This window comes from Carassius gibelio, chromosome B15, assembly GCF_023724105.1.
Source record: "Carassius gibelio isolate Cgi1373 ecotype wild population from Czech Republic chromosome B15, carGib1.2-hapl.c, whole genome shotgun sequence".
Classification (NCBI taxonomy): Eukaryota; Metazoa; Chordata; class Actinopteri; order Cypriniformes; family Cyprinidae; genus Carassius; species Carassius gibelio.
In genome coordinates this window covers 12,220,784-12,235,165 of record NC_068410.1, presented here as the reverse complement: position 1 = coordinate 12,235,165, position 14,382 = coordinate 12,220,784, and the positions used below count along the sequence as shown (strand labels likewise).

Genomic DNA, 14,382 nt, shown 5'->3' with positions numbered 1-14,382 from the left:
TGAGATGAACATGTGTATTTTACAGAGCTGTCATACTGGCAAAGGATGTTTCATAATCATCTTGGTTGATGTGACCTTGGTGATCTGTGATAATTGGTGAGAACTGGGAAAGTACTTTCAGTGAACTCGTGCATTATATTAAAATATGCATTGTATAAAAATAGAATTTTTTAATCATTTTAAATATAAAAATTATAAGCAGAACTGTCTATATTAAAAAAAAAATAGAAATGTATTACAAAGAAAATCTAAAAATTATATATGGTTGAACACCCCTGCTTTTTAATATTAATTTGTCTTTTTTTAAGAGTGTATATACATATGTCAACGTCAGTCATGATATCAAAACGAATAATATGAAAAATGTTTAGATGCGCGCCTATGATGCCCAGAAATGCAGTCTAGTTAGGCAGTTCACACGCTTTTGAAACGCATCCATCGTCCGTGCATCTTTTTGCTCAATGCATCCACCCAGTATTTTATCACTTCTGTCTTGTTTCCGTCTTCTGCCTCTTCCTCAGGTTTTAAGCCAAATGGGGAAGCGGTGCGCTATAGGTGTGGTCATAAAAATATTTGTATAAATAATAAAACCACAGTAATGCTTTTCCACGAATTGCTTTCGGTTTCCAGAATATGACGGCCAAATGTGGGCGGTCCCTTCTCGTCGCTGTGGGGCGGGGCGCAGGCTGTCGACCAATCAGAGCTCGAGCAGCGCTTGATAACTCAGCTGTGCGGTGAGTCATCTGACAGCTGCTGCTCTGTAATAGATGCACTTGTTGAATCAGGTCCCATTCAACTGGGGGGCACAGGTTGTGTGCTAAGTCATCTTAAATCTTTGACGAGTCCCTCATAAATGAAAACACACTAAAGGAACGACTGGACTAGAACGATTTTATAACCTCACATCACCGCGAGCTGCATTGCCAGGTGAGTTTCTTTATGGATCAGACTTTACCTTACAATACGATGCAACAATAGAGCGTTTGTGTACCTTTCTTCCTTTTCACAGACCTACAGTTAACGTGTGAACAGTGCTATTAAAGCATGCGTGGTTTTTGTACAATGTTATAGTGAAGGGCAGTGACGAACAGAATCAGCATTGTTAGATGAATGGCTTGATTAGCAGAGCAGAAGAATCAAAGATCAGTTCTCTTTTATCGTACATGTCAGTAATGTTTCCCGTCATACCCATAACTAACTGTTTACATGCCAGTTCAAAGAAAATGCGTTTTAATATAACATATCAATGGCACATTTTAACTCCATACACTTATTTACAATTTGGAGAATTTTTAAGAAAAAAAATGGAGTGTTTGTTTACAAGAAAACTTAAATATTTAATGTTTAATTAAAAAATAATAATAATTTGCAATTGTTTATAAAATTTACTAGCAATTTCTAAGTGAAAATTATTTCTATACCAGTTTGTGAGCAGTTTGCAGATCAAAATAATTTTGTCACAACATCATATACAAAAATGTAATGTTGTAGTGAAAACTGTTTAGAGATGAATTGATATTTATATGACTGATAGTGATTTATTTTATTTTATTTTTTGTGTTCCATAACAAATATGTCATAGACAGATGATGTTAAATTATTTTATTTCTGATTTTAACAATACGATAAGTAAAAAAAAATATTTATGTAATGTGTATATATATATTGAGACCATGCAAACTGCATTATAAATAATAATAAATTTCATATCTTTCTGCAAATATACATTTAGCTTTATTTTTATTTTATTTTTTTGCATTTAATTTATTTAGCTGCTTTGCATTTATTGCATTTGTTGATAATTTCAATACTGACAATCTGAGAATCGATCAAACTGATTATTGGTTCAGTTTGCAGTCTTGACCTAAGTAACATAATATACCTACACAATATTCTCCTTATACACAGTATACATAATAATATACATAATGCACAATACAACCTACAGTTCACATAATCCTTGTGCAAAATGCACTTCTTGCAGACACTCCCAGTGTTCCACAGTTTAATCATGTATTTAGTAAACGAGGTGGCAGCAAGCCGCCCACGTTGTGGTCTGTTTTGTGCCAAGCTTTATGTGTGAAAATGTCAAGCTGCCAAGAAGGGACAATCCCGCATGTTACACAGATGACTCCACCATTGCAGAAATCAAAGCAAGTGTTCAGTGTTTATGGTTCTGGAGATGTTTTGTGTACATCTTGCTCCACTTGTGGCAAAACTGACAGTCATTTTTAGACCACTATCAATTGACGCCCTGTCATTTAATGCCACCTTTAGCATGAGAAATTGCACCCCGGGTTGTGCAGGCATGTTATTCTAGGGTCACAGGCGTGTCATTCTGGGTGTGCTGTGTGCCAGCTGTTGCACGGCCAGCTGTAGATGCATCCCTTCTCCAACATGTGGTTAATGGTTTAAAACACCCTGTTAGTCACACATATAATGCACTGAAAATACATCTCTGAATAAAGCTTGCAATGCAGTAGGTGCAGGACTCAGACCTGTGTTTCTGTTCTGTAATGAAAACTGCTGACAAGTGAATGCCTGCAGATTTCTGAGCTGTTTTTTGTTGTTGTTGTGTCAGCAGGTTAGGTGTTTTGATGTCTGCACAGCGATTGTCTCTCTGGTCATGTGTGCGTACTGCTCTGAGCTGCGGGGCTCTCATGCTGGCAGCTCTGCCAGACTTCACAACCGGTATGAAAATTTCCTTTAGCAACCCACATCTTCCTCTTCCAGATAACCAACCACTAGCTTCCTCTCAAAGCCACTAGTAAAGATTGTAAACTAATCATTTTGGCAATAATCACTTATGAAACTTCGTATAGGCCAATCTAGTTGAGTCTATTAATTTATTCAAAAATGCATTAAAAGTGCAATTACAATGTCTTGACTGCATGTATTTTACAGATGTTTTTGTGAGGTTTGAAATGTAAGGGTGATAACACCTTCCTAATCATAATGAGGAAAATAAGATAAAAAAAAAAAAAGAAAACTGGAAAAGTTATTAAAATGTCTTTAATTCTTGAAAAAATTATTAAACAGATAAGCATATGAATTAAAGTAGTTCTAGTAATATTATTCTAACTTATTCATAATTATTAGAACAACTAAGATTGTAATATGCAATATTTGTCTTAATTAAAATTTCATCAGAAAAAAATATTTTAACAGAATTGCTAGATTTGCTAGACGTTATGTGCAAAAAATGTCATCATAATGAAGAAAAAGATGAATAATTATAGGTTATTGTAAAGAAAACATGAATTATTATTAATATTATTATTTAGAATTTTATATTATAATAGTACTGTATCAACTATGACTATAATTGTTATTACTTTCACCGCTTTCTTTGCTAATATTTGCAAAATATTTGCCATTTCATGGTCATGCAGGGGGAAAAAAAACAGGAAATAGAGTTCTGAAACCCATTGAAAACCAACACAACACAAATACTCCATATAGAAGTTGAATTTGATCTTATCAAGGTCATTTATGTTTTATCTTTGTGGTTTCAAGGCAAGAACTGCTCTCACCCCCTCGTACCCGAGCATGGAGGTTTCCGCTGTGAACCCTCTCCCTGTCGTGGTTTCCCTCAAAAAAGCATCATTAGCTTTTTCTGCGAGACCGGCTACATTCTACCCAAACGCCACCATCGGTCAAAGTGTCAGCATGGAGAGTGGCGTCCCGCAATACCCGACTGCATGCCCCTATCAGGTAAGAGAAAATAAAAAACCGGGTTTGCTTTTTGAACACTTGACACAACCATTGCAATCCAACAATTTACCGTCTTTCGAAGTAATAGACTGACGTGAAAGACTGGCAGCGGCGTATGCAGGTTTTCCATCTTGCATCAGACGTCCAATAGTTCTGCATTCAGAATGAAGAAAATGTGCTGGAGGAAGACATTGCAAAAGCAGAACCATTAATAAATGACCTAAATAAGCTCCAGGCACCGGTAGTGAAGTTAACTCCTAACCTAAGGAGGGAAAAAACCGTGATGGTTCATTCAGCACGCTCACTTCCTTGTCTGAGCTGAAACATGTCACAAGAGGAAACCAACAGCTTGAGCAGGAAGTTAGCAAAGTCACCAAACTAACCAGAACTACTTTTATTCCTGTGATGCACACATGTAAAGCCTTCGGAAAACATTGCCGTCATAGAATCTGACTCAAAGGATGTAAACCTTGCTCAACCGTTTATTCCCAAAGCCTAGCATCCGGACTTGATTTGTACGTCAAGGTCTTTGACGGATGTCTTTAAATGGTTTGTGTGTGTTTTTTTTTTTAACAGAGGGTCAAGCTGAACAGAGAGAAAACACTGTCAACTCTATTCCAAGTGTGGGTACTACTGCTATTGGAGTGTCCATCTTCCTTCTCACCACAACAGCCTGTTTGGTCATCAAATCCCGTCTATTCTCCTGTCGAAACCAACGGTATGTCATTGCACTAGTTATCGTCCAAAATACAAAAACACAACTGAAATGCACATGGTTACTCTTGCACGTTCTTGCTATAGAAACATTCATTCAAAATATTACAGTTTTTAGAAAATTAGAAATTCCCATGTTCAATGTTTACTATCAGGGTGACACTAACCGTTGTGTCTTTCTCATCAGGCGTTCCTCGGATCAGTTGGACCTTGTTGTAGATGGCTTACCTGTGTCTCTTCCCACGTATGAAGAGGCAATCTACAGCAGTTGGGGCCAGCGACTCCCGCCTTTCCGTGGACCCACTCAGCTCCTGCTGACCCAGGATGCATCAGAACACAGTCCGCTGACTTCACTCATCTGCCCCGATTCCAATCACTGCACCGACGCAGCCAATCAGAGCACAGAGACTGCACCGCCTCCTTACGAAGAGGTCCAATCACGATCCAGAGACACTGAGAACGACAGTGGCGAACGGGCTTTGCAAAGTGCACTTTCTGTTGATAAAAACAACTAATTACTGGACGTTAATATACTCACCCTGAGCTTTCTGATTGTTCGTTTTCTTGCACAGGAGTCCATGTGACTTTTATTTCTGCATTTGATTGTGGATTCATCCATTTTGGCTTAAATTCCAGTGAAGAACTGGTTTAGATGTTTCGCAATGACTTCATTGGTCAGACACATTTTGTGTTCCTTGGTAACGTGCTGTAATATTGATTATGTCAATGTTTTCAGTGACCAGCTGGAGACATGGTTTCCGTTTCTCCTCCATGAGGGGATTTTTATGATTACTATATGAATTTTGATGTAGGTGTTGCAATCATTTCTGTAAAAATGAAATGTTGTGTAGTTACATTTTCAGAGTTATGACTTAAGATTAGCATGGAAATAATATGATTTCACCTCATTCAGTATTTCTCAGAGCAATTAGATTGACTGAATCAAAAAGCTGGATCTGGATTGTGCCTGTTGACTGATGGATGTAGTACATATGATTTTATTATAATTCCTTCCACCTGAACAGATTTATATATTGTTAAATATGGCGTTAACATATTGAACAGGGGAACTGACTTGAAGTATGCTTGCTGAATGGGCTTTGAATGTTTCGTGTGGTTTTATTTGTTAATCATTTTATGATATGTAACATTTACATCATTTACATCGTGTATATAATTCTGCACAAATAGTATATGTAAAGGTAATAATAATAATACATTTGTAACTTTATGAATGGAATACTTGCTATTAAAGAGGATTTTAAATCTTTCTGTGGTCTGTGAGTGGTGTTTAACACACACATATATAAAAAAATATTCTTTTATGACACATTCTGAGGTTATTATAACCGCTAAAACTTGCTAAAGCTAACATTTCCAGTGGTTTGCGTGTAATGGTGTGGTTGACAACAGCTCTAATACAGTGTCCTAGATTGTTAACAGTTGTTTTTAATGTAGTTTGAGCAAAAAGATCGACGGTGGGTTAAAAGTCGAGACTCAGAAGAGGATATCATGAGAAATGTGTTATAGAAACAGAGAGTAACAGAGATAGGCCTACACACTTACACTTGACCTACATAAAGCCTCTGTAAACAAAACTAAAGATCATGTTAATGCAAAACCGGTTTCCTGACTCTGCAACTAAAAGTTGGCAAATCTTCAAACGAGTTAAATATAGTAAAACCTGCTCGCCATCTGGTTTAATTCTTGCAGTCTGGAGCAACCCAAGGTGACACTTGCCCTTGCTCAATTGTTTATAGAACATTCTGCTAATATTTGGCGACTTTAGTTCTCTGACAAGAAAAAAAAACTGTAACTGTTTTGCCTTGTAGAGACTTGGCAGCAGGCCTTACCTCCATCTAAAGGTCAAACGCAGTACTGCACACACGTGCAAGGTAACGTTTTGTTTATTGTTAATCCTTATTAAAGATTGTTGGAAATATAGTACGCCGTTTACTAAATAAGCAAAATAACATAGCAATCTTTTATTGATTAACCACATGGTTTATAACAGACCAGTTTTGTCGTTGAAAATTTCTGCATGCAAAGCGCTAAATGAGGTCTATTAATATGGTTCATAATTCAGATTTCTTATTGACATTTTTAATTACATTATGTAATGTAGGCATGTTGATCGGTTGCACAGCAACTTATTCACTAGTACGTTTTTAAAGCTTAGTCAGGTTCAAATATGCTTTTAAAGAAGCTTTTGTAAAAAAAAAATAATAATAATATATATATATATATATATATATATATATATATATATATATATATATATATATATAATACATTTACTTTATAATCATTATTATTAATAATAATTATACATGTATATATATATATGTGTGTGTGTGTGTGTGTGTGTGTGTGTGCATTAAAAAAAGTATCGAAATCGTGCATTCTTCCCGCTGCTAGGTCTTGTGTTTTTGAATGCATGAACGCGTTCTGTGTGAACGGTTTCTTACAAAACATCCATTTAGACCAAATGTATTCAATTAATAGAGTTGAGTGGCAAACCTAAAAAAAAGTGTAGAAAACAATGAAAGCTTTTGAATATTCAATGAGGAAATGTGCTTGTGATTGTTTTGAGGTTTGCACGTAAAAAAAAAAAAAAAAAAACTTTTGGAATGCATTTTAAAGTTTTTATTTATTTGTCATTCAATACAAGGTGTAAGTACATTGGAAATAAATGATGCAAAAATGCATGGGCATGTGTATTACTGGACACCATTTGAATAAGCCCCCTTGAGTCATGTTTGTACTAGCTACAGAAATCAAGGGAAAATATCTGATTCACAGTAATGGAAAAAGAGCCTTTGCTGCACAAAAGATGATCTAGGAACATCAACAACTGACAAAACCAGACAATCGCTTGCTGCAAACACTTTTAACCAACTGATTAGCATATCTGTCGTGTTAGCATCTCATTTTAGGATTCAAAAAGACATCAGACAAGGTTTTCGGTCAATACGACTGCAGCGTCAACACCATAGCCTCTTTGAAAACCATTACAGATCATATTGGAAGTGACTTAAGAACAGACAACAGTAATATTTGTAGTTTAACACCAAAGACACATAACATATATATATATATTCACTTACAAGTTGTAGTTGCAAAAGTATATAAAATGCTTTATAAAAAGATGATCACCAATAGAGTTTTTGTTGCGTTTTTCAGCTACGGCCTCAGTGAATAATCTATGAACCCAGAAGCATGATCACATCCATCCAAAGTCAGTCCTTCACCGCTCTAACCCATGATATTAGACAGAGCCGCTGTAAGAAGTCCTCTCGTTTAACTTCTTTCTGATAAGCTTACAGTCAAGTGAGGCTATGCTTGAAGTTATGAGATTATAGGTTTAGATTAAGGCTACAAGTGGTAGAACAACATGTGTATACTATTTCTAACATATCCTGACCAGTATATCTTCAATTTCGAACCTACTTCGGCCACATTTGTGCTCTGGACGAATTCGGACTGGACGGCAGAAAACGAGGGGAGATCAGAGCACCATACAAATCTGTTGAGAACTCATTACCAATCACTTTATTCTACTAATTCTACTAACTAAAGTCTATTTTCACTACTCTTGCTTATAGTATTTGGGCAAAAACAAATTAAAATAAGAAAAAAGAAAAGACATATTAGTTAACACATTGACAGATGTAATGGACAGAGAGTCTAGGCCAATTTTCCTCCTGTGTTTTGTGCGTAAAAGGTCACTCTCTGTAATACATGTTATGTTGATACATGCGGAGCGTGAAGAGGGTCATTCGTAACCCTCTTTGTTAGTGATCAGTGTAATCGCTGATGACTCGTCCACATTGTTTTCTCTTCAAGTGAGGGATGGGATTGTTTCAGCAATGGGTCTCTTTAAGTCAGGCGGGCGTGACAAGAAGGTGTCCCTTATGAGAGCTGTTAATGATAAAATAAATAAAACGAGTTAGATTATAAACAAATCATATTTTCTACAGGACAAGACTGTTTAAAATAGGCAGCGTACCTGCTGTATCGCACAATGCCTGCGCTCCGCCCAGCAGCGGGTCCCTGTCGGTCAAAAGCTGACTTCGCTTTTGAGGTGGTGGTTCGAATTCTTCCGAACCATCATCGGACAAGCTACTCTAAAAACACAACACAAATCACAGTCTTAAACATATGGTCTATAACAAGTGCTTTTGTGTGAATGAAGCTAAAGAAGTGAAGGTTAAAAAATAAAATAAACATAATTTTTCCTTACTAGTATTGTGTGGCTGAGCAGAAGCTGTTCCTCTATGGAGGCGCTCATTCGTTTCTTCTCCTGTTTGGCAGCCAGAACAGGAATGTCATCTTCCTCCTCATCTTCCAAACATCTATTGTGGAGAAAGACGTGGATTAAATACGTGTCTTATACACTACCGTTCAAAAACTTGCGACTTTTTACATATATTCAAATAGAAAACAGCCATTTTAAATTGTAATAATTTTCCACAATATTACCTTATTTTTTTACTTCCATTAACACATTCAAAATATTTTTATCCCAAACTTCTGAACAATTCTTGTACATTCTACCAGATTAGAAACAATCTAAATATACTGAAATTATCATTGATTTTTACCGTTTCCTTGAAGTGTTACAGGTCAGCATATCTGATGGTACAGCCATTTCTCCCTGGGGCAGGAAGGTCAACTGGAAGTCATCATCCATTGAGATATATGGAGCAAACATGTCCAAATCAAGCTCATCCATAGCCTGTCAGAAAATGACAGTGTTAAACACCCATAACTAATCTTCTGAGATGTTTGAAAAGAGATCTAAAAACCACTTTGAGAACTACCTCTGATTGCCCTTTCAGAGTTACGCTCCCCTCTGGTTTGAGGGCAAAGAACTTCTCCACCTCTTCCATCTCCATGGGCAGCCCTTCAGCGGGGCTCTGAAACAGACCATTAAAATGTCAGATAAACCATTCAAAACATCAACAACACCCAAACTAAAAACTGAACTCGCAAACACACCGCAGCGGGTGGAGATTTGGTGGGCCTGTCGAATATTGGAGAAAGGAGCTGACGGAGTTCGGGCGTACAGAAGTCCTGAGGGCATTCTGGGACAGTGTTGGGACTAGATGGACAGCAGAAGGACAACTCCACGCAGTCTGTGAATAATATAAAGCATTATTAGGATGGCATTCCAACTGTGCGCACACATGCACAACCAAATCAGTTTTAGAAGACCAACAGCAAACATTCCAATTCCGTAGAAAAGCATGGTTTCGAGCACCTGTTAGGGAAATGACCGCGTCTCCAGAATGAGGTGCCAGCTGCTGTAACTCCTCCGGGTTCTCCTTCATCTGGAGGAAGAGTTTCGCAGTGCTGCTCTCCTCCTCCATGTCGGAGTCCTCCTCCTCCTCCTTCAGCACGCTCAGCTTCTCAGCTCTGGGCTTAGGTTTCTCACAGGTCTGTTCTAATGAGAACACAACATCCGCCTCTTCTACACCACTGCCAGTGAAAGAGAGAAACATCATGCACACCAGGGTTATTATTGTCAACTGAAACCATTAAAAAGCATTTGTTGAGCAGAATATGAAATGTTGCCTTTTGTATTCTACTTAAAGTGTGCATGTCTATAAAACCTATAATAGCATTGCTTATACTATAATAAGCAATGAAATGCCATGATCTACTATACAGTAGGGCACATGACACAGATGTTACACCAAGTCTGACTGAGGTACCTGAGGATAAAGTTGAGGCAGACTACAGCCTCGGGTTGAGAGGTCCTGCTGTTGTAAAGGACAGTGGCCTGAGTCTCAGTCCAAACAAATCCTCCATTCTTAGCCAGGAAGCGGTAATGGCTGGTACACACCTGGCCCTTGGAGAACACTGCAAGTGCAAAGGAAAATATAAAGGAAAGAGTTTAACAGTTTAGAATACATCATCATTATAGTTGAAGTTGTTCACTGGGTGAGTTATGGTTGAGACTGAATGTATTATGAAAAAAGATTAACTTAAACTTACAGATGTGTAAACTCTTGATCACATGATCAAAATCAAGGGCGTGATAAAACTCATAGGCAGACCGGCCAATCAGATCATCGGGTTGGTATCCAATGAGCTCAGTGACTCTGTAAACACAGAAAGTGGTCAATAAGTATTTCAAGTCTCCTAACTTTATTGCTTATTTTAATATAATTTATTATAGTGATGCACCAAAATATTGTTTTACTGAAACCAAAAGTAAAAGCTTTCATTCAGCAAAAAAATACATGGTAAAGATTTTATATACTGCTACACTTGCACCACTTTGCTTCATTGATTTATTCCATTGAAGACATTGTCATAAGAGCAATTAGTCAGCAATTACAACAATTTAAACTTCAGTAAGTTCAGCCAGCAGTTTAGTAAGAGAGTAAGAAAGTGTTCTGACTGATTCAGTCAGCCTTTCACGAGCTGGTTGATTTAATGAACTTTTCAAACGGTCATCATTTGTGTGGGAGTTGAACCACACCAGTCATGAAGCTTCTCAGGACAATTCAACAAAGACTAAAATAACAGGATATGATTTGCAATTATTCTGGACTGCAAACTCACTATCAAAGCTCAAGTAAGCATCTGATCCCAACACTAAGATCCTATAAATACACAGTGCCCTAAGTGCAAGCCGAGAGAAAAACACATGAAACCCAAGTCACATGGATTCTCACACCATGAATGAATTCTGTCTTCAGCTGCCACACATATGCATTTCAAAAACATCAGCAGCTACAAGGCTCATTTAGGTTTGCAGATTGAGTGAGTAACATTAGATTCACTTTTACATGTGTGGGTAGATTAAACCATGAGTAGGAAGGCGAATTTGGACGCGGTATACCACTGCTTCAAAGAGGTGAACGGAGTGCACACCTACACAGAGAAACTCAGCTGACCCGCTGGAGTGGAGTTATTAAGACACTGCACTGTCATGAGATTTCTTTGATCTTTTTACGACCTTGAGTTTGTGTTGTGTACTTCTGAGAAAATAAGCATGAACATGATTTATTGCATTTATATGCCTCTTACCGTCCATCACATTGTGTGAAACTCAAATCCATGTTATGGCGTGTGAGGAAAGTGCTGCTGTCTAGTGGGAATTCAACGCTGGAGGGGTGAGGAATGGGTTCGCACAGCAAGGTCAGGAAGCTGCCAGCAGGGGGTGCATTCTCCCCATCGCCGCTAATCGTCTGCATGTGTCCTGTGCAATGAAGGACCTAGAAGAAGAAATGGAAAAATACTTTAAATGGAATTTTTAATAGAAAATAGCAAAACTATAAAGCAATTCCAAACTGTACTTTGGATAAATATACAATTCAATTTAGAAGTCGCATAAAAGGGTGATTTTATTTCTATTTTATTCAACAAGGATCCATTAAATTGATAAAGAGTGATAGCAAAGACATTTATGATTCAAAATGAGTTCTATTTTAAATAAATGCCGTTCTTTTGCACTTTCTATTCATTGAAGAGCCCTTAAAATTTTCAGCAGGTAATAATAATGTTTCCTGTGCATAAATTAAGTATATTAGACTGATTTTTGAAGGATCATGACGGAAGACTAGAGTAAATTATTTAAGTTGAAATAAGTTCATTCAGTTTACATCTTAATCCAAGTTTCATACTTACTGTTTGTTCATTTCACAACAAAAAGCAGGTTATTACAAGATTAAAACACAATATAGTGCAACATGATGTGTGAAGCAAGCGGTCGAGCTGGACCAGTGCCTCCTGGCTTGGCATTGAATGTAGCTTGATGTCTGTCTTTGTTATATTTGTTTCCTGTTTTGTGCACTCGGGGGGATTTGACCCCATAGCTCAACAAAGAGCCGGGCTGATGTGAAGTGGTAATGCTGATACTGTCCTACATACCCCTCAGAGCAATCTACCCCCGCTAAAGATGAGCTAACAGGTGCTGCGTGTGAAAATAGCTAAAGAACGTCAACCTCAGTATTGATTAAACCTAGTCACGCTATTAAATGTTTTATGGAAACAAAACTAAAAAGCAGTGCATGCTGACACAATGGCACTTCTATGAGTTTGAATGTGGCTTGGGTCATCTGCACACCCTTTCTTTCTATAGAAAACACATTTAATATTACATGACGAAAAAAAGTTCTATTTAAATAATGTTCACAGTTTGTGTACCTTCCAGGTTGCAGACTTGATATTAACTGTTCTTCCTGTGTGGGTGAGTGTGCTCTTCATCCGAAGAAAAAAATTATGTTCGGTCGCCTTCGCTGTCTTTTTCTTTGAAACGCCTGAATATGAAAAAAATAAAATAAAATTCTCCTTGTCAGTCGAGCTAAATTAATAGCAGCTAAATTCTAGCGAAAAGATCATTTGGCCTAGAAATGTTTTATTACCAGGTCTTGTGGCAAGGATGTCTCGTAATTCTTCTTGGTCACAGGGATGAACAAATTCATACACGTTCTGTCCAAGCAGCTCCAGCTGTACAAAACCACATATGAAAAAAGTTAAAAACATAATGACTGTATAAAAAGAAAAAGAAAAATGTGCACATTAATTTATACAAAATGTCATGTGACATGTGACAAACTTGTCTTTGCATTTTTTTTTCTTCTTACATTAACAGCATACTTGAAAAAATTGTCTGGAATATGCATTGCACTGATGCACAGGAATAAAATCAGCTGAACAGGTTTCAGCGTGAATAGATGAACTATTAATGCAACTCATTTAATGTAGGTCATGTGTATCATATTTCAAGGTTATGCATGTGTGCATTGTGTCTTTTGTATTAATTATTATTGACATAAATCATGCTCCATACAAATTTTTGATTTCTGTACTAATTTCTTTCATTCATTATTCAATGCTAACCTACATGAAACACTGTAATTCCCTCCTGGCAGAACACAGCAAAACAACACATTAGACTGCATTTGTCCCCCAGGAACAAACCTATTCTAGGAGTTTTGGTCACATATGTAACGTGAACATTGTGCCTCATCATAAAACAGAAGAGGAGTCCAAAGTGGCATTGTTCCTGGCCCACGTGCTTAAACCGCAGCCAACATGTTTGAAATTCTAAACTTGGTGAAATTCACACCGTTTTGGTTTCATTATGCAGGGGTGGCACTTACCTGTGTTATGCCGATGTATTTGCTGACACTCTCTGAGAGGAAGACCATGTCCCCTTCCTCAGTCATCACCAGAATAAAGCCTGCCAGTGCCTGCTGATAAAAGGCATCAGTGGGTTTCTCAGTTTCTTCAGTCGGTGTTTTGGTTGGCCCAGCTGGATGTGACAAGAATGAAATATTAACATTAGTAAATAAATACTAGGCAAAGAATATTACAGTATACAAGCCATGCTCCTATAGAAGCTATACACGCCATCGTTCAAAGGTTTGGGGTCAGTAAGATTTTTAACACTTTCATTCATCAAGAATGACAGTAAAGTCATTTAGAAATTATAATAGAACATTTTTCTGCATGGTTTTATGCAACCAGTAACTGCCTGCACAATCTTATTGTGTTCAGTTCAAACCAGGTTTATCCCAGTCGAATGTTAACCCAGGTTTAATGGATTCTGGGAACGTTTTGTCTTTTCACTTGTTCAATAGAGATGTATTTGCTCCAAAATACTGCAAACATCCCTGAACCCAACTATGCATGATTATATTTAGTTGCACTTATAACTTTGTTTTTTTTCTGCCTGCTGTCACAACTCTATTAACGCAGACCTGTGACTCATTTTAGGTTTCTACCAACCGAGGACCACTGCTAGACCTCGTACGGCAGCAGGATTTCAGCAGAACCCACCTGATTGAATCAAGCGGTTCATGCGCAGATAGCTGAGCGCCACCCTCATGATGGCAGCTTTGTCCAGGTGGGAGGCGATACGTCGTGGAAGGGGTAGTGAGTGGGCCAGCTCGTAAAACACCTCCGTCTCCTGACTCCTCCTACAGCGTGCCGCGT

General features: G+C 37.6%; 2 protein-coding genes and 1 long non-coding RNA gene across 5 annotated transcripts in view; 1 reads left to right on the top strand and 2 right to left on the bottom strand.

Moving 5' to 3' along the window:
- Positions 1-732: 732 nt before the first annotated feature.
- On the top strand, positions 733-5,698 carry LOC127972452 (sushi domain-containing protein 6). 2 transcript variants are annotated; one of them, XM_052575944.1, is made up of 5 exons: positions 733-927; positions 2,582-2,691; positions 3,517-3,714; positions 4,291-4,432; positions 4,616-5,698. In XM_052575944.1, exons 2-5 carry the CDS (start codon positions 2,598-2,600, stop codon positions 4,941-4,943), a joined length of 762 nt encoding a protein of 253 aa, XP_052431904.1. In that variant the 5' UTR covers positions 733-927; positions 2,582-2,597; the 3' UTR covers positions 4,944-5,698. The 2 variants fall into 2 exon arrangements, with proteins under 2 accessions (XP_052431904.1, XP_052431903.1); XM_052575943.1 differs by having other exon boundaries at positions 734-927; positions 2,585-2,691.
- On the bottom strand, positions 3,560-4,058 carry LOC127972454 (uncharacterized). The gene is made up of 3 exons (XR_008157096.1): positions 3,977-4,058; positions 3,785-3,892; positions 3,560-3,707 (listed from the first exon to the last, which is right to left on the bottom strand). It is a non-coding gene; the product is annotated as an uncharacterized LOC127972454 (long non-coding RNA).
- A 1,361-nt stretch (positions 5,699-7,059) lies between the features above and the next one.
- Positions 7,060-14,382, bottom strand: part of LOC127972719 (hypoxia-inducible factor 1-alpha) — a 13,741-nt gene continuing 6,418 nt past the window's right edge. For both annotated transcript variants that reach the window (XM_052576449.1, XM_052576450.1), the window contains exons 2-15: positions 14,227-14,382; positions 13,548-13,699; positions 12,807-12,891; positions 12,589-12,701; positions 11,470-11,657; positions 10,429-10,535; positions 10,146-10,293; positions 9,692-9,909; positions 9,430-9,566; positions 9,252-9,347; positions 9,033-9,166; positions 8,672-8,783; positions 8,438-8,555; positions 7,060-8,349 (exon numbers count right to left, since the gene is read on the bottom strand). The exon at positions 14,227-14,382 is cut by the window's right edge and continues 35 nt beyond it. In XM_052576449.1, the coding sequence (XP_052432409.1) occupies positions 8,270-8,349; positions 8,438-8,555; positions 8,672-8,783; positions 9,033-9,166; positions 9,252-9,347; positions 9,430-9,566; positions 9,692-9,909; positions 10,146-10,293; positions 10,429-10,535; positions 11,470-11,657; positions 12,589-12,701; positions 12,807-12,891; positions 13,548-13,699; positions 14,227-14,382 (1,844 nt within the window). In that variant the 3' untranslated portion in view covers positions 7,060-8,269. The remainder of the gene's footprint in view (positions 8,350-8,437; positions 8,556-8,671; positions 8,784-9,032; positions 9,167-9,251; positions 9,348-9,429; positions 9,567-9,691; positions 9,910-10,145; positions 10,294-10,428; positions 10,536-11,469; positions 11,658-12,588; positions 12,702-12,806; positions 12,892-13,547; positions 13,700-14,226) is intronic.